The 25027-nt window shown below is 35.7% G+C and overlaps 1 protein-coding gene across 6 annotated transcripts in view; it reads right to left on the bottom strand.

Moving 5' to 3' along the window:
• The window catches only part of LOC101741218 (CUGBP Elav-like family member 1), a 417033-nt gene that overhangs the window by 387058 nt on the left and 4948 nt on the right, over positions 1-25027 (bottom strand). For 5 of the 6 annotated variants that reach the window (XR_009974452.1, XM_038014367.2, XM_062671370.1 and 2 more), the window contains one exon: positions 24872-24903. The exons of the other annotated variant lie outside the window; for it this stretch is intronic. Coding sequence is in view for 1 of the 5 variants with exons in the window: in XM_062671370.1 (XP_062527354.1) it covers positions 24872-24903 (32 nt within the window). In the remaining 4 variants the exon portion in view is untranslated. Of the gene's footprint in view, positions 1-24871; positions 24904-25027 lie in introns of those variants that run through there. 6 annotated transcript variants of the gene reach the window in all.

A 25027-nucleotide genomic window follows, 5' to 3' on the forward strand; every position in this document is an offset into this window, starting at 1 on the left:
CACCCATCTAAGCAAAAAAAAAAAACATGACACCGTCATCTCGTTTTTACCATCACCCCACCCGCCACCGGAGGAGAGTTCATTCATACTACCCGGAGCCACTGCGGTTATCCACAGTGCGTTTCCAGAGATCTTTTTTATGACGGACCATTCAGCTTTGGAATAAATTCCCCTCTACGGCGTTCCTTGAACACTTACGAAGAGTACTCAGCTGTTCTTCTTCTTTTGAGTCGGTATCTTCATTGCTGAGGGTTATGTCTAATTTGAAATGTTGACCACTTGTGGGGGTGGGGGAGGAATGCTTCCCCACGTCTTCCTGACCTCGTCGGTTATAGCCGTATGGGTTGTGTTCATTGGATGCCAAAATTGTTACAGGATATATATATTTAAATTAAGATTATCTGTAGTAAGTCAAGTAATTAAATACATATTGAATAGATTTTTTTAGAAGCGAATAGCAATTAATTATAATAGTGTTCAATTTCATTTTGTTCATTAGCTTAAAAACTGAAAATAAAATAATAATGCTGTTTAAGTTGATTGCATTTTCTGCATACCGGTTGAGAGCAATGAAAGCTAACTAGAACTTTATGAAGTTTCATGAAAAACTCTCTAATGTTCCAAGTCCAAAATGAAAATTTTCCGAGGAAAAAAATTTAAAGAGTCACCAAGTCGAGTCAAGTAAAGGACGCTGTGACTCACACACCGTCCTTCCAACACACCGTACACACAATAAACGAGTCAATAAAATAAAATTTAAAATCATATTGTGCAGCAAGCATAACATCAAATTTACAGAGGCCAATACTTTTACTTTATTTAGTATATTTTTTCAAATTAGAAAAGAATAGTCATACTACGCAAACCTATATCGTGGACACAAATCCATGCCGTTCTTATTTAGAATTAAAGAGTAACGCCATAAATTAATTTGTCTAAAATTATAATATTTAAAACCAAAATCATTCATCAACAACATATTTCTAGAAATCGGGTATCAGTAATGATAATATTACATATATTTACAGACTAATAACATTCCTAATCAATTCATAGCATTTTAAACAAATTTCCGTTTTTTATATAAATTACTAGCTTTTGCCCACGACTTCGTCCGCATGGAATAGTTCACAAATAATGCTTTATTTTAGAAGAACAAATTTGGTTACCTAGCATAAAAAACGTTATAGTGAGCCAACCTTAACATATAGACATATGCTGTCGTTTATTTTACTGGACTGTCTGGACTTTTTTTTTTAGACATTTTAAAGAGAAACAATTCTATCATACATTATTTTAGCGAAACTTTAATCGCTTCTGCAGCGCACGCAGCTGAAGCTCTCAAAAGGTAAAAATAACCCCGATTTTGAAACATTCACATGGTGCTCCGCTTCTATTTGTTTTAGCGTGATGTTATATAGCTTATAGCCTTTCTCGATAAATGGGCTATCTAACACTGAAAGAATTTTTCAAATCGGCACAGTAATTCTTGAGATTAGTGCGCTCAAACAAACAAACTCTTCAGCTTTATAATATTAAAAATAATATTATAGATTTGCATAAATTGCAATTTCAAAATTCTGGACCTACTAACAAATGGTACTGGTGAGATAATAATATATGTATGTATGCCATAAGTTAAGAGTAAAATACCCGTTTAGAGTAATTTTTTTCACAATCTTGCTTCGGTGTGACAGAATCACGGCTGTTATGTAAAAAGAGGAAGCCACGTTCATTTTACGTGCCACAGGATAATAAAGGTTCAGAATAGACAAGCTCTAGGATATTACATATAACACGTGAACATTATGAAAAGATGCTTGTTTAAAATGAAGACGAGAAAAGTTTAAGAGACGCCAAGATTGTTTCGCAAAAACTCTGTATTAAGCATTGCTGTGAAGTATAGTTTGAATGTCAGATCTGAAATAGATGGTGAGGATATTGGATTATTTAACTTTCCTTTGTAATGAGATAATATTAGAGTCTATTTTAAGCATGGATGGCCGCGAAGCTGTCAATATCCCAGTTTGAAGCATTTTATCAAACAAGTGGGATTTCGACTTCATTTCGCAGAGCGGCGGTTGGCATTAGAGTTGTTATATTATAAGTTCCAGTAAACAATTACCTTGAAATAGGCCGCAAATTGGTTCACCCATCAATGTAATACATATATATATATACATATCTAGCTGACCCGGCAGACTTTGTAGTGCCTCAATCGATAAATAAAAGACCTAAGCTTTTGTATAAAAAATAAACATGAAACAAACAAAAGGAATCCGTCCGACGGGGGACACATCAAAGGAAAAACATAATTGTTATTTTTATTTAATTCCGAGCATTTTTATATTTATCTACATTTTAAACCTTCTCTGTACTTCCACAAATAATTCAAGACCAAAACTAGCCAAATCGGTCCAGCTGTTTTCGAGTTTTAGCGAGACTAACGAACAGCTATTCATTTTTATATACTTATATATAGATAGATAGATGACAGATTTCAATATCAAAGCGTGTCGAATGTAATTTCAAGTTAAAAGTAAACTTCACTCGAAGATAACAAAAACAATATCAACGTCACGTCCCGAAACACTGGACGTGTACGTATCACGCAAATGGCGGGCAGAGGAACGTTCGAGAGGTTGCGATGAAAAAAAAATCAACGCAAGTGAATTTCGAGCAGTTAGATTAGCATAAAGACGCGACTGCGAACTGTAATCATTGCCGTGGCACATTGTGAGCTGAATACAGATGGGTTATGGAGATTGTACGGTGACTGGAATGTTCTCGACGTTTGGCAGCTTCAAAATTGCTGTCAAATCTACGGGCGCTTTTTTTTTAGTATCGAGATATTGTGGAAAGATCTGATTACGATAATCGAGATATTTCGTTTTATTGGAACGAAGTTCCTTATCGCGCGTTGTGAAAGGGGGCTAGACGGAAAAAATTCTTACAAAAAGTTGTCACGACACTTTTTAGATCCGTCATTCTGACCAATCAACGTGTAGGCGCTTATCGCGTGACATTGCTCGTATCCGATTGGTCCGCGTAATGAGTACAGTTTCTCGAGATAGCATTTCAACAATAGTAATTTAGTTCATAGTATTGTCTTTTTCTTCTTCATAATGCCGTAATTTATTATTATATCTTTAAAAAAAAATTACAATTCCTTCACTAATTAATCGAAAGGAACTTCGTTCCATCCGGGTGTCCCTTGACACCTCTGAAGTTTTTTTCGTGTTCTTTGGCCGTCATCAATTCTATAGTCGGTCTGGTAATGCTAACAATTTTTGTTTTGTCTTTTTGTATTTCCATTTTTTCATTGCTTTAATACCTAAATAGCTTTCTTCCATATATCTTTCAGAGCTCGATCCAGTGAATGTGGAACTCATTATTATTATTATTTTTATCCCTAAGATGAATGACCAAGCTCATGGCCTACCTAGAGTCATATTATAGGAGCCCATAGACATCAACAAAGTAAGCGCTGCAAACCACCATGAAACATGAGTTCTCAGTTTTAATATAACGGCTACCCCACTCTTCAAACCAGAACGCATTACTGCTTCACGGCAGACATAGGCAATGTGCTGGTATTTACACGTGCGAACTCTGAAGATGCCAGTTACAAATTACATTTACTAGATAATTTACTAATAGCTTTAAAAAAAACAACAACTTTCATTTGATTTTGCTGAATCTACTGAAGATACCATAATTCAGTTGGTTTGGTTGATCTAAGTAATTCGGTAAATGCTTACCATGAAGATCCTGTTAGCGTTTTATTTTTTATTGCTTAGATGGGTGGACGAGCTCACAGCCCGCCTGGCGTTAAGTGGTTACTGGAGCCCATAGACATCTACAACGTAAATGCGCCACCCACCTTGTGATATAAGTTCTAAGGTCTCAAGTATAGGTATAGTTACAACGGCTACCCCACCTTTCAAACCGAAACGCCTAATTTTAGCGCTTTAAAAAATTATGTATTTACAGTTTCCCAAACTGGTCGAGAGCTTTTAGCGCACAATAAACGGCGTAAGATTAATTGAAACGTTATCCGAGTAGTACAATTAATGTTACCGAATTCGAATCTCGCAAATTTATTTTGTCAGTTTAAAACGTTCTGCTCATTAAATCCAAAAAAGGTAGGATACACACAAATTTAATTTGTCAATTTGAAACGTTCTGCTCATTAAATCCAAAAAAGGTAGGATACACACAAATTTATTTGGTCAATTTGAAACGTTCTGCTCATTAAATCCAAAAAAGGTAGGATACATACAAATTTATTTTGCCAATTTGAAACGTTCTGCTCATTAAATCCAAAAAAGGTAGGATACACACAAATTTATTTTGTCAATTTGAAACGTTCTGCTCATTAAATCCAAAAAAGGTAGGATACACACAAATTTATTTGGTCAATTTGAAACGTTCTGCTCATTAAATCCAAAAAAGGTAGGATACACACAAATTTATTTTGCCAATTTGAAACGTTCTGCTCATTAAATCCAAAAAAGGTAGGATACACACAAATTTATTTTGTCAATTTGAAACGTTCTGCTCATTAAATCCAAAAAACGTAGGATACATACAAATTTATTTTGCCAATTTGAAACGTTCTGCTCATTAAATCCAAAAAAGGTAGGATACACACAAATTTATTTGGTCAATTTGAAACGTTCTGCTCATTAAATCCAAAAAAGGTAGGATACACACAAATTTATTTTGCCAATTTGAAACGTTCTGCTCATTAAATCCAAAAAAGGTAGGATACACACAAATTTATTTGGTCAATTTGAAACGTTCTGCTCATTAAATCCAAAAAAGGTAGGATACACACAAATTTATTTTGCCAATTTGAAACGTTCTGCTCATTAAATCCAAAAAAGGTAGGATACACACAAATTTATTTTGCCAATTTGAAACGTTCTGCTCATTAAATCCAAAAAAGGTAGGATACACACAAATTTATTTTGCCAATTTGAAACGTTCTGCTCATTAAATCCAAAAAAGGTAGGATACACACAAATTTATTTGGTCAATTTGAAACGTTCTGCTCATTAAATCCAAAAAAGGTAGGATACACACAAATTTATTTTGCCAATTTGAAACGTTCTGCTCATTAAATCCAAAAAAGGTAGGATACACACAAATTTATTTTGTCAATTTGAAACGTTCTGCTCATTAAATCCAAAAAACGTAGGATACACACAAATTTATTTTGTTAATTTGAAACGTTCTGCTCATTAAGTCCGAAAAAGGTGATACACCACATTTCTTTGGTTTAGGCTGTACGATGTAATTTTCAGTGACCGTTATAGACATAGAGAAATAGCAGATTGTTCTATTTCTATACATAATTTTAATGGCTAGAAAAGATCCAAGCGTTAAGACCGATTTGTGAGTGTAATGTATCTTCTGCGCAGGTCTGGTTTTGAGTCCTTTCAGATTTGCACCCCTATAAGGATTTTATGCTTTTTGGTTTTTTTTGAAAGGAGTACAGAGTCCTAGCTTAATATCCGCTCGGAAACCCAGTATCTTTATTAAAGATAAGCGTATTTGCTTTCGTCTTGTATGTGCGTTTCACTCATAAAACCTGAGAAAATCTTAATCCGGAGCTATCGAATGTATTAAAGTTAAAAAACTGGTGGAACAACTGAAAATCATGAAATTGCATTTTTACTGGTGGTAGGACCTCTTGTGAGTCCGCGCGGGTAGGTACCACAGCCCTGCCTATTTCTGCCGTGAAGCAGTAATGCGTTTCGGTTTGAAGGGTGGGGCAGCCGTTGTAACTATATTGAGATCTTAGAATTTACATCTCAAGGTGGGTGGCGCATTTACGTTGAAGATGTCAATGGGCTCCAGTAACCACTTCACACCAGGTGGGCTGTGAGCTCGTACACCCATCTAAGCAATAAAAAAAAAGAAAAAAATATGCAGAATTAGTATTTTCTATGTGCACTTTTGGTTATTTTTTAGTTATTACATCTAGTTTGTTAATCAAATTTCGTATAAACCGTAGTTGTACTTATTGAAAATATCATATATTAAATTTAGCAGATATTAAATTTCTCCTAGCAGTAACACAAACGCAGTGCTTCCATGGAAACCGAACGGATACCGAGGTTAGGTTGACCAATCCTTTGTCGACAAATTCCAATATCGGATGTATGGGATCGTGAGCCATAAGGGTGAGTTTATTCACGTTATCCCCTCGAGTACAATCATGTGCAATCATTACGGACATTTCATTTTTAGTTCTGTTTTATTTATACCAGTATTAATATTGTTGGAAATCGTATACCAAATCTACGTTATAATAAGCGAAACAAACTATTTTGTGTACATCAACTACACTGTTTCTTTCAATATTGTCATTGAATTAATATATAAATATCAACGAATATATTATTTTTTTAACCGTAATTATGTGAGGCTAATCTGTGCCATGTACAGTATATCCAGGACGTATGTACAAACCGCCACAGGGAATTCCGAGGAGTTCAATGTAGCAGCGGGCTTACACTAAAGGTTTGCGCTAAATTCCTATCTCTTCCCGCTGGTAATGGATGCCTTGACGTCGGAGATACAGAAAGAGACCCCTTGGTGTGGTGTGGACCCCAGGTGACTAGGAGAAGAGCAGGAGAATGATGATGATGATGATTATTATTTTTTTAACCGATAAGGACACAGTGGTTAATTTCTTTCCCCAAATTATTCTTGTCCACATAATGGAAGTGATGAACTGATGGATTGTGTGAAAGAGATCGCAGTAAAAGATAAGACCACCCGTTGTACTTTTGTTATGACTGTTTAGTATATGTGTTTATTTTAGTGTACAAGCACAAGGTGAAACGTATTATTGCTTCACGACAGAAATAGGCAGGGTGGTGGTATCTACCCATGCGGATTCACAAGGGTCCACCACTAAACGTTCATCTCAATCTCAAAACGTTTTATAACATCTATTTAGAAAAAGTTCATCCTTAAAATTTAATTGGTAAAATTTTAAAATTTCTATTGCAGACTGTACTTAATCTGTCGCACATAAGAATCTGAAACACAGTACTGTAGATCCTTTCGGTAGAATAGTTATCAATTTGTTCCCCTTATTACGACCTCCGCATTAATAGAGATTTGACCTTTTACCATTGAAAGGACAGCGTGTAAGTTCTGAACCGAATTCCTGTACCGCAAATTCTCAACATTGTTAACGTACGGAATGATTATTATGTTCTCGATCCATATAATATTATCCTTATATTGAATAATACTTTATGGAGATTATTTTATGCGAAAAGGTACATCAGACAAGCTCATGGTTCGATTTATGAGGGTTTCAGTTCCGGTTAGGTTTATACCTACCATAGGTAAATACATTCTACAGCCTTTTGTTTATACCATTTAAAGGACAGATTATCTTACGTGAAAATCACCAGTCATCTTGAGCCATGAGCCGTGAGGTTTATGTTTCATTAACAGCTGTCTCAAGGCCTTCAGATCTGAAAGCATTACTGCCGTGCACAGGCATAGGCATAAAAATAGGTAGAGCGATGGTACCTAGCGGACTAAATTGCTGTTTAAGCAGATGAGAATGAGATGCTGATTTTTCCAAATTTTTTTTATGTGAAATATCTTTAGCCGCACGTAAAATCGATTACTGGCGTGGCGACGCATCGCCACACTATATGATAGTATACTATATATATAAGATATATTATACATAGTCTATAATTATGTAGTAGTGTAGTGATGCGTCGCCATGCGCAGCAATTGTTTTCTTAAATATTATTATTTTATTTTTCATTATGCCACATGAATTTCCATTCGTTAACTATCCTTATATGCATCTATCTATACTTGTAAATAATAATATTGATGTTTCACATTTTCCAGACCTCCCGCGATAGCTAATTTATTTAATTCAAATGGAATTAATTTGCTTAATTTGTAATACTGTGTTCAAATTATCATAAATACAAAATCATAAAAAATATAAACAAAACATTAGAGAACTATTCTAGACAACAAAAAAATACAATACATTCTGCAAAAACTTTTTAAAACCGATAAAAAGCCCAAGGGCCACATAAAGCATAATACAAATCAAGTAGGGTACATAAATATGACAACCCCTCATATTAATATCTTACCCCACAAAAAGGCCTTAGTAACGGCCGTTTAATTTTTTTTTTCCAAAGGTGTATTGATTTCTATCCCTCAGTGAGGGCCGGTTGTGTCGAGGGGTGTCCCTGATACCCAATATGTTAGAGGATTTAAAATACAACATCATCGTTTTGAAGAAATAATTGAGTGAATATAAAAAAAAATCGATTTCAGGTATCGATTTGACATTAAAACAAGAAACAAAAGAAATAAACAAAATTATAGGCTTTAATAAAATCTAAACCGACAAACATTTTTTTGACAACAAAACATGAGATAATAATATCATCTATGTAGTCAAAGTTAATTAAATACGCATAATTAAGTATAATTCAAAAAGTACTGGTCAGATTTTCGCAAAAGTTAAACGACACCACATCAAATGCACCAGTTTTCAAATAATAAAATTCTGCTCACCTAGAAAAACTTCAGATGAGACTTTAAATCAGTTGAAAAGAAATTCCTCCTTTTTTGAAGTTTCGTGTTCAAAAGTAAAGGTTCACTGGATCTCATATTATGAATCGGTTGACAGAGGGTATAATACGTATATGAGTTCCGCTATGAATCCTGAATCTTGCAATACAACCTGAAGACACTTCTCAAACTAGAATTACCCAAGACTTGAAAGACATTCACCATATTGCCAGAGTATGTCCAAAATAAAACCCTCAAAACACTAATATTACAAGTATTGTAACTCACACTCGGATTATCCTACAGTGGAAACGATAAATAAGTAGTACCTTCTATTTTCACGTGCTATTTTAAAATGTAATTAAAATAACGAACCTTATTTGATACTGCGATGATTATTAGTTTGATAACGTGCTTAACAATCACGATAATGCGATAAAAAAACTTTAAATTTTACAAAAAAACAAACATTGACGTTAGATTCTCAATTAGATTCAAGTTTCAAAAGTTTTGTAATAAATTATTCTTTTGTTATCGAAACTGTAACCGATAGTTTAATTTGTTTATTGTGTACGCCGATGAAGAAGCTCAGCATTTACTGGTCACCGGCTACTGGACTCCGTAGACATTAGCATGACTGCTGTCATTCTGGAGACACGAGGTCTGAGTATTAGTTTGTTTTTTTCTATGACTTGTGGCCCGGAGATTTCTCCAGTTTCATCAGGACAGGTGGGCGAGCAGAGGCTCAGTCAGGAGGGGTGGGATTTGCTAACAGCCGCCCGAACGCCTCCAAAGTAGACCTAACAACTCAAGGGCAGCTGCTTCGTGATGAATCTACTATCGGATCGGCGACTCGCTGACAAGACCCGGCGAGAAACTCAGCGGGTTAGGTATGAGTATTAGTAGCATGGCATAGCTGCTCTCTCCCACTCTTCAAACCAGAATACGGCTTCGCGGCAGAAATAGACGGGGCGGTGATACCGAACTGTGTAGGCCTACAATACCCTCTACCACTAGTATTTATGGAAGTTATATTATTTTCTAACTTAAGTCTTAAATTAATGAATTAATTGATAATAATATTTGTTTATATATGTTTTTATATGTATATATTTATGATACGTATATGTATATATTTATGTATATGTATTTATTTAAGTACGAGTATTTGTATCTATAAATATTATGTATGTTATATATACACATATTATTATGTTTCAGTAATATCACCTGCACACTACACCTACCAAGCTTCATCTCTGCACTCCCCTAAGGTAGACTGTTAGAGAATGCCTATGGCATTAAGTCCGCCTTTATACTTTATAGTATAAGAAGTTATAAATAAATAAATAAATAAATTAGAAGCTAGTATCGTCAGATAACTGTTTCATTTTAATCAACACGTTTGTTCAAGAGGGTGTATTGTAGAACAATGTAAATTCACACAACCCTATGTCACTTGATACATTTTATGCAATAATGAAATGTACAGTATGCTAACTGTGTAGATGTAAATGAATGAATTTATACATATATTGAATGAATGAATATTTAATGTGACTTAATATTATTTGGTTTTAAGTGATGTTTCGAACATTTTCAAGCTCACTGACAACTGCGATTTTAATTTTGATTACCTCTTATAAATCCACTTCCACACACATAAACTTTCATATTCACTGATGTTGACGTTTGTATACAAAAACATATAAAATCTTAAAATATTATAATCTTCTCAACAAATCATTTTGGCTGTTTTGTATCTATCTTTGTATAATATAATAAAATTATACGAGATTTAGTCGTAAAAGGTACGTGAACGGCCCGTGAAATGTTTATACTTTTTTATGTATCACCATTTTTGCATTGGTGAATTTTATTCCAAAGCTTACTTTAAGCAATTACATTAGATAAATTCAGGAATGATTAGTGAGTTTTTTGTATTTTTGTAGTTGTCGTAAAGGCGTAGTGATTACTGTCATATTAGTTTTGATTTGTCCAAGTTTACTTATTCCTTCATTTTAGTCGCAATCTAATTTAAGAATACTATGATTGGTAATCTAATTTACACCACATTGACTGGCCTTGTTTAAGATTGCGATGTATATAATACATAAAATTAGAATTCTAGAAGAATCAATTAACTCACAGACATAGCCCACTGAATTTCTAAGCGGATCTTCGCAGTGGGTCGCAATTCCGATCCGGTGGTAAATTCAGCGGAGCACTACCCTTGCTAGGTCTAGTGTTAGCAAAGTCGCTAGGCTAAGCCCCGCGAGCTCTCCTACACGTTAGGTGAAGGTAGCGTAACCTCGAGGTTCTAAGGTAAGCAAAAAAATAAAAATATTTACTCGTCTGTCCTTTTCTACAAGAAAGTTTTAAGAAGTTATCGTACTGTGTATTTTCTTGCTCGTGTTGATAGGGGCGTAACTCACTTACGGCTATTCAATTTGACGGGATATTTTTGAATCAATTTCTCGGTCGACTTGTCGTACTCGGATCGGAGAGTACGCAGCTCGTGCGTATAGTTTTATGATAGCGAGTGACGCATCCAAGGGGAAAAAGACAACGGTTTGTATGATATCGGCTTTTATCACGATCCCAATGGATGTTTATACCTTTAGGCTTTTTTGTACAGTTTGGTAATTCACTTAATCACTAGTTACACTGTGAACTAGTGAAATGATTTGAATAACATATTACATACAGCATGATATTTTATATTAAAATACATATATTAATACGTGAAGCAAAAACTTTGTACCCCTTTTTACGAAAATTGCGCGGACGGAGGAGTATGAAATTTCCCACACTTATAGAGAATATAGAGAAGGAGTGCAGAACGCTTATTTTTTTTTTAAATTATTCGTTATTAATACATTAAATCAATAAAAAAAACATCACACACACTACCACACTACCATTCGTATCGAGCGATGCGCCGGTGTTCGAATCCCGCTGGCGGGTACCAATTTTTCTAATGAAATACGTACTCAACATATGTTCACGATTGACTTCCACGGTGAAGGAATAACATCGTGCAATAAAAATCAAACCCGCAAAATTATAATTTGCGTAATTACTGGTGGTAGGACCTCTTGTGAGTCCGCACGGGTAGGTACCACCGCCCCGCCTATTTCTGCCGTGAAGCAGTAATGCGTTTCGGTTTGAAGGGTGGGGAAGCCGTTGTGACTATACTGAGACCTTAGAACTATATCTCAAGGTGTGTGGCGCATTTACGTTGTAGATGTCTATGGGCTCCAGTAACCACTTAACATCAGGTGGGCTGTGAGCTCGTCCACACAACTAAGCAATAAAAAAAAAAAAAAAAAATACCATGTATTTGACACACACACATATACTTACCTATAAATTCTTTGCTTATTGTCGAACTTTTGTTATTGCAGTCTGTGGTCAAATTAAGAATAGCTTAATATTGTTTATCTTTAATATTATTTGTCTATAGTGTAGTTTTGGCGAAATCTGTGATTATAGAAGTATAATAGTAATAATAAATAACAAACTTAATTTCAATTAATTAAGTCGAATTTCGACTACCGGGGGACCACTAGTTAAATGATTTCATAAAGAACCTTAGAAATTCAATAACCAATATCTTCATTAAAACAAAGTTAAATCTGCCTGAAATAAGCGTGTATATTAGTCGAACCCTCCAACGTTCCCATACCAATCTGTTTTCGAATGTATACGCAAAATACTTCAAATGCTACCTACATTATTAACCCGTATTTTGTAAAGTATGAAGCTTCGGATACAGGTATTAACAATTAATTTCCAAATTAATTTTGGGTGATTTTTGTAAACGAAACAAATATGTTTTTTTTTTTACATAACGGAACGCGCCTCTGATGTTAATGGCTACTGGAGTTCTTACATCTCTACATATAACAATGAATTGCTGTTCGTTAGTCTCGCTAAAACTTGAGAACGGCTAAACTGATTTGGCTAATTTTGGTCTTGAATTATTTGTGGAAGTCCAGAGAAGGTTTAAAAGGTAGATAAATATGAAAATGCTCGATATTAAATAAAAAAATTGTTTTTCCTTTGATGTGTCCCCCGTCGGACGGATTCCTTTTGTTTGTTTTAAGTTTATTTTATACAAAAGTTTAGGTCTTTTATTTATCGATTGAGGCACTACGAAGTCTGCCGGGTCAGCTAGTACTACAATGAAAATGTCACCACCCGCTTCGATACCTGAACTTCTAAACTTTACGTTTAGAACCTTACTCGATTCCCACTAATTTCCTATCATTAGTCGTGCTACCGTTCCAAATCTTTAACATCTCGTTCTAAATCCTACCTTAAGTATCAAGACTACAGGTACTAAAAAGACATCAGTATCATCGCAGTCATCGTATCGTCTATTTTTGGGGCAAACTAACCACGCGTTCCGGCTAGCTGGTACGTGTAATCATTATTTCAATGGATGTAATTTTCCAACCTCATAACTAAAGGAGGTAGATAGTTATAGAGCTTCGGAAGCCGCTAACGTAAATCATCTGATCTTACATCTACAAATAAATAAAAACAACGAAGTGGTCGTGGCCTAAAGGCTAAGACGTCTGGTGCACTCGTGTTGAGCGATGCACCGATGTTCGAATCCCGCAGGCGGGTACCAATTTTTCTAGTGAAATACGTACTTAACGATTGCTCACGATTGACTTCCACGTTGAAGGAATAACATCGTGTAATAAAAATCAGACCTGCAAAATTATAATTTGCGTAATTACTGGTGGTAGAATCCCTTGTGAGTCCACACGGGTAGGTACCACCACCCCGCCTATTTCCGCCGTGAAGCAGTAATGCGTTTCGGTTTGAAGGGTGGGGCAGCTGTTGTAACTTTACTTGAGACCTTAGAACTTATATCTCAAGGTGGGGGGCGCATTTGCATTGTAGATGTCTATGGGCTCCAGTAACCACTGAACACCAGGTGGGCTATGAGCTCGTCCACCCAACTAAGCAATAAAAAAAAAACTAAAGCAACACGTGCTGCCATCTATTGTTCGATTACATCAGGCTTTCATTATTCTACCCTCATCTACCGTCGCGAATGACGTATCCTATGATTGATTACACGGTTTGTCCCTTTTCAACGTTTTATTGAAATTGATGGCTTGTGCACTCCATCAGAACGACTGCAGGCTATTTGGTGATTGTATTTGGAAAGTAATTACGCGGGTATTATTTGTTTTTGTCTCGCCTACTGAACATCCATCAAGTGTTTAAATTTAGCTTAGAGAATTTGATTACTCTTACGGATACAGGAAACTAGAGTATAGATATTTAATTGTGACAGAATCGAGTACATTAATGATAAACAAGGCAGGTCTATACTTGAGACCTTAGAACTTATATCTCAGGGTGGGTGGCGCACTTACGTTCTAGATGTCTATGGGCTCCAGTAAACACTTAACACCGGGTTGGCTGTGAGCTCGTCCACCAAACTAAGCAATAAAAAAAAAGGTCGTAGAGTTTATTTAGGTATCAACAAACGTCCAGCTTAAAGTACAATCGTTATATGACACAGTGGATATTTCGATCTCACGTCTTGGGTGGCTGCGGGGTTGTGATGTTTGTGAGCTCCGATAATCACTTAGCGCCATTTGGGCCCAAACAAATGAGCTAGGAGCCTGTCAGCAATGAAAAAAACTGTTAATGTACATTCTTTTTTATTTTTTATTGCTCAGATGGGTTGGACGAGCTCATAGCCCGCCTGGTGTTAAGTGATTACTGGAGCCCATATACATCTACAACGTAAATGCGCCACCCACCTTGAGATATAAGTTCTGAGGTCTCAAGTAGAGTTACAACAGCTGCCCCACCCTTCAAACCGAAACTCATTACTGCTTCACGGCAGAAATAGGCAGGGCGGTGGTACCTACCTATGCGGACTCACAAGAGGTCCTACCATCAGTAATTACGCAAATTATAATTTTGCGGGTTTCATTTTTATTACACGATGTTATCCTTCACCGTGGAAATCAATCGTGAACATTTGTTGAGTACGTATTTCATTAGAAAAATTGGTACCCGCCTGCGGGATTCGAACACCGGTGCATCGCTCAACACGAATGCACCGAACGTCTTATCCGTTAGGCCGCGACGTCTTCATAAACATTTACTTATAACACAACCAAATACTCTTGCGAAATCAATTAATTTACCAAACAATTTAAACTACACAGAAATTTATTCACGTAACGATTAGCTACGTTTTCTGATTGAAACCATTACAAACATTGAATCCTTGTTAAGATCTAAGCGAGGCCTTCGAAACCGCTCCAAAAGCCTGTAATTAACCGAAAATCAAATACAAATTTATTAAGATGAAAAGTAAATTAGTGTTTTCACCGAAATTTCACGGCTACACCTAACAAAGCAGATAGGCAAAGATACATTAATTAAGCCTAAATTAACAGTACCGAGAAAAAAAGAATTTCTCTTCGATCGAACGATAGCAGAAAAATCATACATTAATTGTCTAACAAGAGACTTATAAATTGGGTCAGTAACGACGCTCCACTCAAATTTCTGAAATCATTTAATATTATATAACTCGTTTTAATGAATTTACCATTTAAAAAAAATGTTGCTTATCGTCCCACTTTGGTATATAAGCTATATTATTATTTACTTACCTATTTTTGCTTAAGCGTGACTTATGTATGGCTTATTTATGTGCTTATTGATACACAGCGACTTGACTATGCTTCTAACGTTTCTAGAGTCAATTCTGACGAAGGTAATCGTTTACCAGTAAAATTTGTTGGGCTCTATGCTTGTTTTCCATAAATAAGATTTTAAAATATTGGCTTTACATATTTAGCATTAAAGGTTCATGATGATGACACCCTGATGATAAGAACGGAACAAAAAAACCGTGTACGCTCAAATTATTTGAGAGAACTTTACAGAGAATTGATATGAGAGCAGCGCGCTTATTTAAAAACCATTAACATTTCCATTAACCATCATATAATACACAACTTACCACATTATTAACACAAGCATCCGATTCAATCCAGAATGCTAATGGATAATAATTATACGAGTATTTAAAAATAAGTGCTGTAACAAAACGAAAATTGACTAGTAACCTAATGAAAATTAACAGAATTAAAAATGATGTAAAGTATATTACAAGTCAGTTCTTCTACAGATCTACAGGTCTGTGTTTTTTTTTGCTTACCTATGCTAGAACCTCGAGAGGTTACACTACCTTCACCTAACGTGACTAGACCTAGCAAGGGCAGTGCTTCGCTGAATTTACCACCGGATCGGAATCGTGACCCACTGCGAAGATCCGCCGAAAAATTCAGTGGGCTGTGTCTGTGAGTTAATTGATTCTTCTAGAATTCTAATGTTATGAATTGTATACATCGCAATCTTAAACAGGGCCAGTCAATGTGGTGTAATTAGATTGCTGTGTTTTCAGCAAATGCAAAAATAGAAATCCATTTTTGCATTTGCTGAAAATACAGAAAACATTTTGCATTTTTGCATTTGCCTGCCAAGATAAGGTATGTACCTTATCTTATCTTACAACAAAACATAATACATATATTATGTCTACTACATTTTGCAAGTAATCGTGTGTAATATTTTCTTCTTCAGACGACATCTATACCTCTATACTTTTGGACTATCTATATCTATACTAATATTATAATAATATTAAGAGGAAAGATTTGTTTGTTTGTTTGTTTCGAATAGGCTCCGAAACTACTGGACCGATTTGAAAAATACTTTTTCCATTAGAAGCCGACATTGTCCCTGATGAACACAGGCTACTTTTTTTTATTATTTTTTTTATTTTATTTTTTTGGTTTCATGTGTGTTTTAATGTTTCCGAAGCGAAGCGAGGGCGGGTCGCTAGTAATTAATAAAATTCTTACCGTAAAAACGCCAGATTTGTTTAATACTTTTAAATCAATTGTAAGTTTCAATGCTCATGTCGAAATGTTAAAATTCTAGGTTCCATGTCGATTTATTTAAAATCATGCACGTTTATCATTGTAATATTTTCTTAGTAAAATAACACCAAAAAAGAAAACTAAAAATTTCTCCCCAACAATATGGCCTAGTACTTAAAACTCAAGTAAATTTATTTAGTGCTCAAAATATCTCTAACTATTCTCTGTGGAACAATCTCGAGATGCTTGACTCACAATTGGGTCATTACCGGTGACTGTCACCATTGCCATATTTATTTAGTAAAAGAAGTATTTATGCCAAGTTTGCACATTATCCACTTAGTTGATTATCATCGACCTTGTATCTTCTTATTCAACTATAAAGCCGAAGTTGTATACTAACGTGGAAAAATTAAAAAAAATTCCAACTTTAAGATCTAATTAGTTATTCAAAAATTTCTTCTTCCAAAGATTTCTTCCTATTAATTAGTGTTTTTTTTTTTGTTGTTTTAGGATTGTTTTGGTTTACTTTGTTTATCTCAGGTAATTTGTAAACAGCCGTAATGAGAAAACAATAATATTTACCAATTTTGGAATACAAAGTAAGGGTTGTAAAAATTTAGAGAGATTAATTTTCTGTAGCCTTCACGTTTATTTAGGGTTGGAGGTTGGATTGTTAATGACCCAGAGGCGTTTCTTGCGAGGGTGAGCGAGCTCGGAATCAGCTGGGAGAGGACGAATTTACTAACAGTTACCAGAGCACCATCATTGTAGATCTGACAACTCAAGGTCCGCTGCATCTACTAACGGATCGGAATCGCGACCGGCTGAGAAGCTACACTGAGGAACACATCGTGCTGACGATATGAGCTAAATACACGTCGAACTTGATACTTGGATGAGTTCGACGAGTACGGCTACCAGGATTTCAATGCCTGATCCTAATATTAGATTTAATAAAATCTGTGAGTGAACGGGGTGGATCCGTAAGGACGTGGGTATCCTTCCTCCAGTTGTACTGGCTTAACACAGGTTAACACTGCCTATTTCTATTGCGAAGCAGTATTGCGTTTATATGCGTTTCTGTTTGAAGGGCGGGGCAGCCGTTGTAACTATACTGAGATCTTAGAACTCATATCTCAAGGTGGATGGCGCATTTACAAAAAAGGTGGTATGTTTTAATTGGGTACCCTCCGCTTCAAACTAAGCGCATTACATTGGCGAACGGACATCGTCAATCCGCCACAAAATGAATAATAGATAAAATGATTTCTTTTTTCATTAGAATCGACCCTGTAATCGTGTTTATAGCCGAGCATCGTGACTCGTTCATGAAAGGGTAACGTCGGGGTCCTGCAGGGCTTCCTGCACACACAAGGCTTCACCGAGTAATGAACAAGTTGTTTGCGGCAACGGAGAAAGTAATTGAAACTTTTTAAACGTTTCTTGGAAATTACGAACAAACTAGACTTGTTGTGATTCGTTTGCCTTGAGAGCTATTCTAATTTTAATCGGGGTTTTTTTTTTTTTTTTTTTTTTTTATTGCTTAGATGGGTGGACGAGCTCACAGCCCACCTGGTGTTAAGTGGTTACTGGAGCCCATAGACATCTACAACGTAAATGCGCCACCCACCTTGAGATATAAGTTCTAAGGTCTCAGTATAGTTACAACGGCTACCCCACCCTTCAAACCGAAACGCATTACTGCTTCACGGCAGAAATAGGCAGGGCGGTGGTACCTACCCGTGCAGACTCACAAGAGGTCCTACCACCAGTGATTACGCAAATTATAATTTTGCGGGTTTGATTTTTATTACACGATGTTATTCCTTCACCGTGGAAGTCAATCGTGAACATCTGTTAAGTACGTATTTCATTCGAAAAATTGGTACCCACCTGCGGGATTCGAACACCGGTGAATCGCAACAACGAATACACCGGACGTCTTATCCTTTAGGCCACGACGACGACGTATGAAATTTTTGCGTTGCAAAATTTTTCTACATTTTACATTTTTTTGTTCTACAATAATAAAATTTCCAAAATGCGACCGCTAAACATTTCAAAGTACTTTTACTCTATTTCAAATACGGGTCCGTGTTAGCAAAAAAAGGTTAGAGCCCCGTGAGCTCACCTACTAGTCAAGGTTACGCTGCTATAGTCTCTCTAGACTATCAGCTAAGGTAGGAAAAAAAATCCCAATTACGAAGTCCGTTTTGACACTTCTTAGAACGTAACTCTTCAACGTTTCGCATAATTTGAAATAATAATCATTTTTTGATCATGGTCGTAAACATCATTGAAAAAAAGTATACTTATGTACGCGCGTAAGAAGTTATACTTTATTTTTATGAAATTTATTTCTTTTTTTTAAATTAAAATATTAATCAATTTGAAAAAAAAAAACGATTAAACAACATCCTCAAACACGCATGTTGGCCATCCCTTTTCTTGACATCGTATAAATTCGGTAATTCTCGGTACGGTTCGGAAAGTTCACCTGCGGCTATATTCAGACTCGCCAAGTTACGTCGGTCGTATTGTAATGAGCGATTTAGTGGGCAACTTCATTCTGTTACTTTTGTGCCACGGTGCGCGCGCATCGTAAAATTTCACTCTCATCAATTTTTCATAACGCGCCTAAAAAAGTATAACTTCAAAAATACACAATCAATCTAAATCATTATACAATTAATTCACATACACAATAACATAATATAATAACATCTGTCCCATGGGACTACGTAACTGGAATAGAGTATAATCATCAAATAATCACCTAGATTCACTATTTCTAAATCAAAACTAGTAAAAAAAACGTACATACATTTTTTTTAACTTTGTGAAAGTATCGATTAAATTTTGAGGAAACTGCGTGCGATATGAAAATATTTAAAGACCAGATTTCTTAGAAAAGCAGCAACATAATAGTACCATTAACAAGTTAATAAGTGGGCAGACGTAAGTTTTATTTTCTTATTTCTTCGTTTGACATGTTAGTTCTATCCCTTCTCTATTGTTTAAATGTTACAGCGAAAATTTAGGCCTACTTTTCGACAATGTCTCAAGGTTGTTGCCTCATTGGAATAGCGAAAAAGCAAGATTTCTTTCTGCAGTTATTTTATTATGAGACGGGTTACGTGGAATCCCAAATTTCTGTCATTAAGATAATTTGTAGTAGGTTTTTTGTAATGGACAATGACCGAAAATTTACAAATATTAAACAAAGAAAATAGTTAAACATTAAAAAAGAAAAACAAATATTGCAATTGGACACTAATTACGACACTAAAATTTTTAATTAGATCAATAATTTTCTAGAGAAAATTAAATTAAAAAAAATATATTTAAAAAATATAACATTTAGACATACTCAGATAATTGGGGGAACGGAAAACATAAGTAAAATATAAGCTGAAGACCTAACAGTAGAATTATTATTCATTTTATGCATTCATCTTTAAAGAAAAAGTCTTGACCTAAATTGCTTTAAGAAACGAAATAAAAATCACATATCAAACGCATCCAATTCTTGAATATATCCGTAATCTCAACTGAAATTTCAAAATCACACATCAAACGCATCCAATTCTTGAATATATCCGTAATCTCAACTGAAATTTCTCAAGTTTAATAAGCTCCAGATTACACAAACAAAAACAATATAGTAAGTGTAAAATAACAAAGCATCTACAGACTACACGCTGCAGCCTTGTTCGCAATAAAACTGCACTCCGCAATCACAATCCTGTGGGATTGCTGTGAACAATCAATCCCCAGCTTGCAAGTAATTTAGTTTTCCCGCCTTGTAAATAAGTATCAAACGTCTGAGCCAAAGCTGCACAGTCGTGCCCTCCGGGAACCAAACGAAATGAACTCGGAATTAAACTAAATAAAACCTCTCCATTCATTTCGATATTCAATGTGGAATGAGTGTTGACGATGGCTGGCTGTTCAAACAATATCAAAATATATATAAAGCTTTAAAAGGTTTTTTTTTCGGTTCGTTCTCTTCTTCTTTTTCTCCACCTTATCTTACTAGGTGGGGTCGGCATAGCTAATTTTTCTCTTCCATTCTCTTCTATCAGCCCTCATCTCAACACTCACTCCTCTCTCTCTCATATCGTCATTCACACACTCCATATACATATTATAACAAACAAAATATGGGCCTCAATATTGGTCTACAGAACCAATAACCGAAGTATTTTTGGTCCGTATCCGTTGTACTTGGCAATGTACGTGCTTAGTTTCTATAAACAGTTTACAACCAGACGTCTTTATGGCAACTCTAGAGATGGTATGCTATTTTATCAAATCTTCCGATATTCTGAAAGAAGGGGACCTTAAAACAGTCGCACGTGGACGGCTTATTCTCATCGCGTCAAGTCTTGGTGGGCTGTGCTCAACTTCTGCCAGTGCACTATAATACAGAACCAAGATATGCGGCATAAAAGAAATTCATCTTCTATTTCCGGACCAAATCCGTTGACGTCGATCCAAGAACCAGAATGAATTTAAAGAACTGGATGTTTAAGTGCTTTTATATGCGTATTTCTATGTATAACCGAGATCGCTATCCCCAAATCATGCGTGGTTGTAGCAAAATAGTGGGGAGAAATAGGCTCCAGACAAAACCTAGCCTTCTGCCTCTGTTTTGATTGAGTTGGGTGGGAGGGGGGTGTTGGAGTGTTAATCAGTTCGATACTTGATAATTAATAATGATGCGATGCGACATAACTTTTCCCTATTCAGTTACATATCTAAAGGAATAAACCATCTATATATTAATACTAGAATCAAAAACTTTGTACCTCTTTTTAAGAAAATTGCGCGGACGGCGAAGTATGAAAATTCCCACACTTATAGAGAATATAGAGAAGGAGTGCAGAATGTTTATATATTTTTTTTAAATTATGCATAAAAAATACATTAAATCAATAAAATTACATTACAAACACTACCATGTGTTTGACACACACGCGCATAAATAAATATTCTTTTGTTTATTGTTTATAGTCTGTGGTCAAATTGAGAATAGATTAATATTGTTTATCGTTACTATTATTTGAATGTCGAACTCTGTAATTATGGAAGTATAGTCTTTGATAATAGAACTATAATAATGTTCAAACAATGCTCAAACTTACAATTTTAATTAGTTATGGTCGAATTTCGGCCACTAGATGACCCCTTTTTTTTTTTTTCCACAGGAGAAAATCGCCGGATCCCAACCCGCGCGGCAGGTGGGGTATGTGGGAGTTGAACCTCTCTAAAAACTCCTGCCGCTCACAACCGGCGCCCTACCTCGGACCGGGCCGGAGCCCAGTCGGGGCTATTGAAACGGCGGGACAGGGTTGACGCAGAGCACATTACATCCATCCTACCGTCCCACGGACGCCGGACCGGTGGCCGCCAGCGACACGACCACCGGTTCCCTCGTTCAGCGGGCCGAGAGCCCGCTTTGATGGCGCCGCGTTACAACTAGATGACCCCTAGTAATATTATATTAATTATTATAATAATTGACAAGCCGCTGTCTACAGAGTACGTACGCCCTCTTACGAATACAAATAAGTTAATTGGTATACAAAGATTTTGACTTACGTTTTTTTTATATAAATTTCTTTTCTTTGATGTATTTCTGATCCTTAGCATTTCTTTGTGACGATAGCAAGTAAATAAAATTACATTCAAATCGACATCGACAGTTCAAAGATGAAAATGTTAATTTTCTCTCGCGGAAAACTCATTTTCGAAACAAATCTCAATTGACTGATTATTTTTTTCATGGAATTTGACGTACAAACACTTTACCCGGTAATTCAATATGTAAGCGAGTTTTTTTTTTTTTGCGTTGTGTGTTTATGATAAATAAGCACTGAAGCAGATGCTGTGGCCTGTAGCCTGTAGAATAAAGGGCCCGTTGCGGTATGTTGCGGCTTGAAGGATAGGGTAGTCGCTGTAACTATACCGAGGCCTTAGAAGTTATATCTCAAGGTGGGCGGCGCATTTACGTTGTAGATGTCTATGGGCTCTAGTAACCATTTAACACCAGGTGGGCTGTAAGCTCGTCTATCCAACTATGCGAAAAAAAAAAGAAGATTCATATTGAATATGTAGGTTCATAGAGAATAATATGTAGATTCCAGCGAATTACCAGCACCTCTAATAGCTCATTTCTAAGGATCGCGATGCCTGAGATCTTTTCTTGTGATCTGTTGCCACCTATGCCAGTCAATGACAGAGTGAAGTGCATCGCTTCGTATCCATTTCCAGAAATTACGAAAGAGATTATCGTGCGAAAAAAAATTACCCACACATATCTGTACGCCCAGCAGAATTTGGAAGCGACCGAGCTACAAGTTAAAACAGAAATACCATTTGTTTTACTTAAAAAAATATGTATATATATTTACGGATTTTGGCCCGTATTAAAAATATAAGTAGCTTAAAGTAACACAATTTTCCTGCGCCAGCAAAGAGGTGGCGCACCGTCATTCAGACTTTATCTTTCTGGAAAGTTTTTTCATTCGGATGAAAAGTTTTTCAAAATCTACCTCGCCGCGAATTTGATTTCGGATCTTTTATACACAGGTGGTGGTGGTTTTCGCTTTTTTCACTTTCAACTTTATGCTAAATAGTATTTGAGTTTAATATCGCGGGCAGCGTGCTATTATGTTTTATAAATTACTTTGTGAATTTGCTTTCTTTTTCGATCTCGTTTCCTTTATTATTCTAATATTTTGTGGAGACTGTTTTAAAGGGATCTTACATTGATTCGTCTACACGTTTTTTTTTTTAGCTAACGTTAGCGATTAATACGTTAGCAGTTGTGGTGTTATCTTCTTCTTCTTCCGTCCATATTCCCGTTATCTGGGGTCGGGTCTCCTCCTTCTACGGCGCCAGGTTGATTTGTCCTGGGTTGTCGGTTTTGGCAATTGGACCTTCTTAAGATCTCGTCCAATGTTTGACTACCAGGTCGATGACGGGCGACCACTATCCCTCTTTTGTTCTGGCAAGTTTAATGCGATTTTCACTACATGGTCTTCGGCCCGTCTCATGATATGACCATACCATCTAAGGCGATTTCCCGTCATTTTGTCTGTGATTGATGCGATTTTAAAAAGCCTCCACGTATGTATACATTTTGAACTCTGTCCATCCTGGTCACCGTTATTAATGTTGTTTAATTATTTATTTTAAAAGTAATGTCAAAATGAAAGAGTACTAAATTATTAGTTTTACAATCGTCTGTGATTGTTATTAATTTAAAATTAGTAAAGATGTTGTCGAAGTCAAAGTCTGTAGATTACGCCTCTCATCTAATGATGTGGCCGTCACTCATGGACATATATTATGCAAAGTCAGCGGCACAGCATACTAAATATATCTTAATGATATTAAATATATTATAAAGAATTTGAATGTTGGATCAAAGAAAATAATAATAATTTAAAAAACGATCTGTAATATGTTTATTTACGAACTTAAACCTAAATCGTCCTAATGTACTGGAAAGATTAAATTACATTTTATAAATCGCATCAGAGTAAAATCGTTTTGAAAAAAAACATTTTTTCAGTTTCACTTAAGATATTTAGTAGTATGAAAGCCCTAAAGTTCGTTAACATGAAAGTTAACTTCAAAGAGATCTTATTAGTTCAATTCCATAAACTTTCAATAAAATAAATTTTATGAAAAAAAAAAAACAATATCAATTACAAATTACTGGTGGTAGGATATCTTCTGGGTCCGCGCGGGTAGGTACCACCACCCTGCCTATTTATGCCGTGAAGCAGTAATTCGTTTCGGTTTGAAGGGCGGGGCAGCCGTTGTAACTATACTTGAGACCTTAGAATTTATATCTCTAGGTGGATGGCGCATTTACGTTGTAGATGTCTATGGGCTCCAGTAACCACTTAACACCAGGGGGGCTGTGAGCTCGTCCACCCATCTAAGCAATAAAAAAAAATTACAAACTGTAAATTTATGTATGTGTGTATATATTATTATGTATGTATATGTATAAGTGATTTTGTATATATGTATACATATATACTTTTTTGTATGTATTCGTAACTTAATATAAATTTCATTGCACCTACCACTATTTACTCTGCACTACCTCTGGTTGACTGGTAGAGAATGCTTTAGGCATTAAGTCCGCCAATATAAATTTTACATGAAGTGTAATAAATAAATAAATAAATGATGCCTTCATCCATCAACAGCCATGGCTTCACCTTGTTAGATCAAAATGCTACATCCCTCTTTAAACTGTACTATACGCTTTCACATTGTGCAAACATAACAAGATTTTTTATTTGCAAAAGTTAGACACGATCAGAACTTACTTATATGCGCCAGCTTGCCAAGCTCCGAAGACCTGTAACAAAAAGTTATATTCTTTGCGTAAGTAAATGTGGTGCTTTATAAAATAAGAGTCAAATAAACTTTCACTTCCTTGCTCTTTGTTAAGCAAAACTTGGTCATTAACTTAGACAACAACA

This window comes from Bombyx mori, chromosome 12 (genome assembly GCF_030269925.1).
Source record: "Bombyx mori chromosome 12, ASM3026992v2".
Lineage (NCBI taxonomy): Eukaryota > Metazoa > Arthropoda > Insecta > Lepidoptera > Bombycidae > Bombyx > Bombyx mori.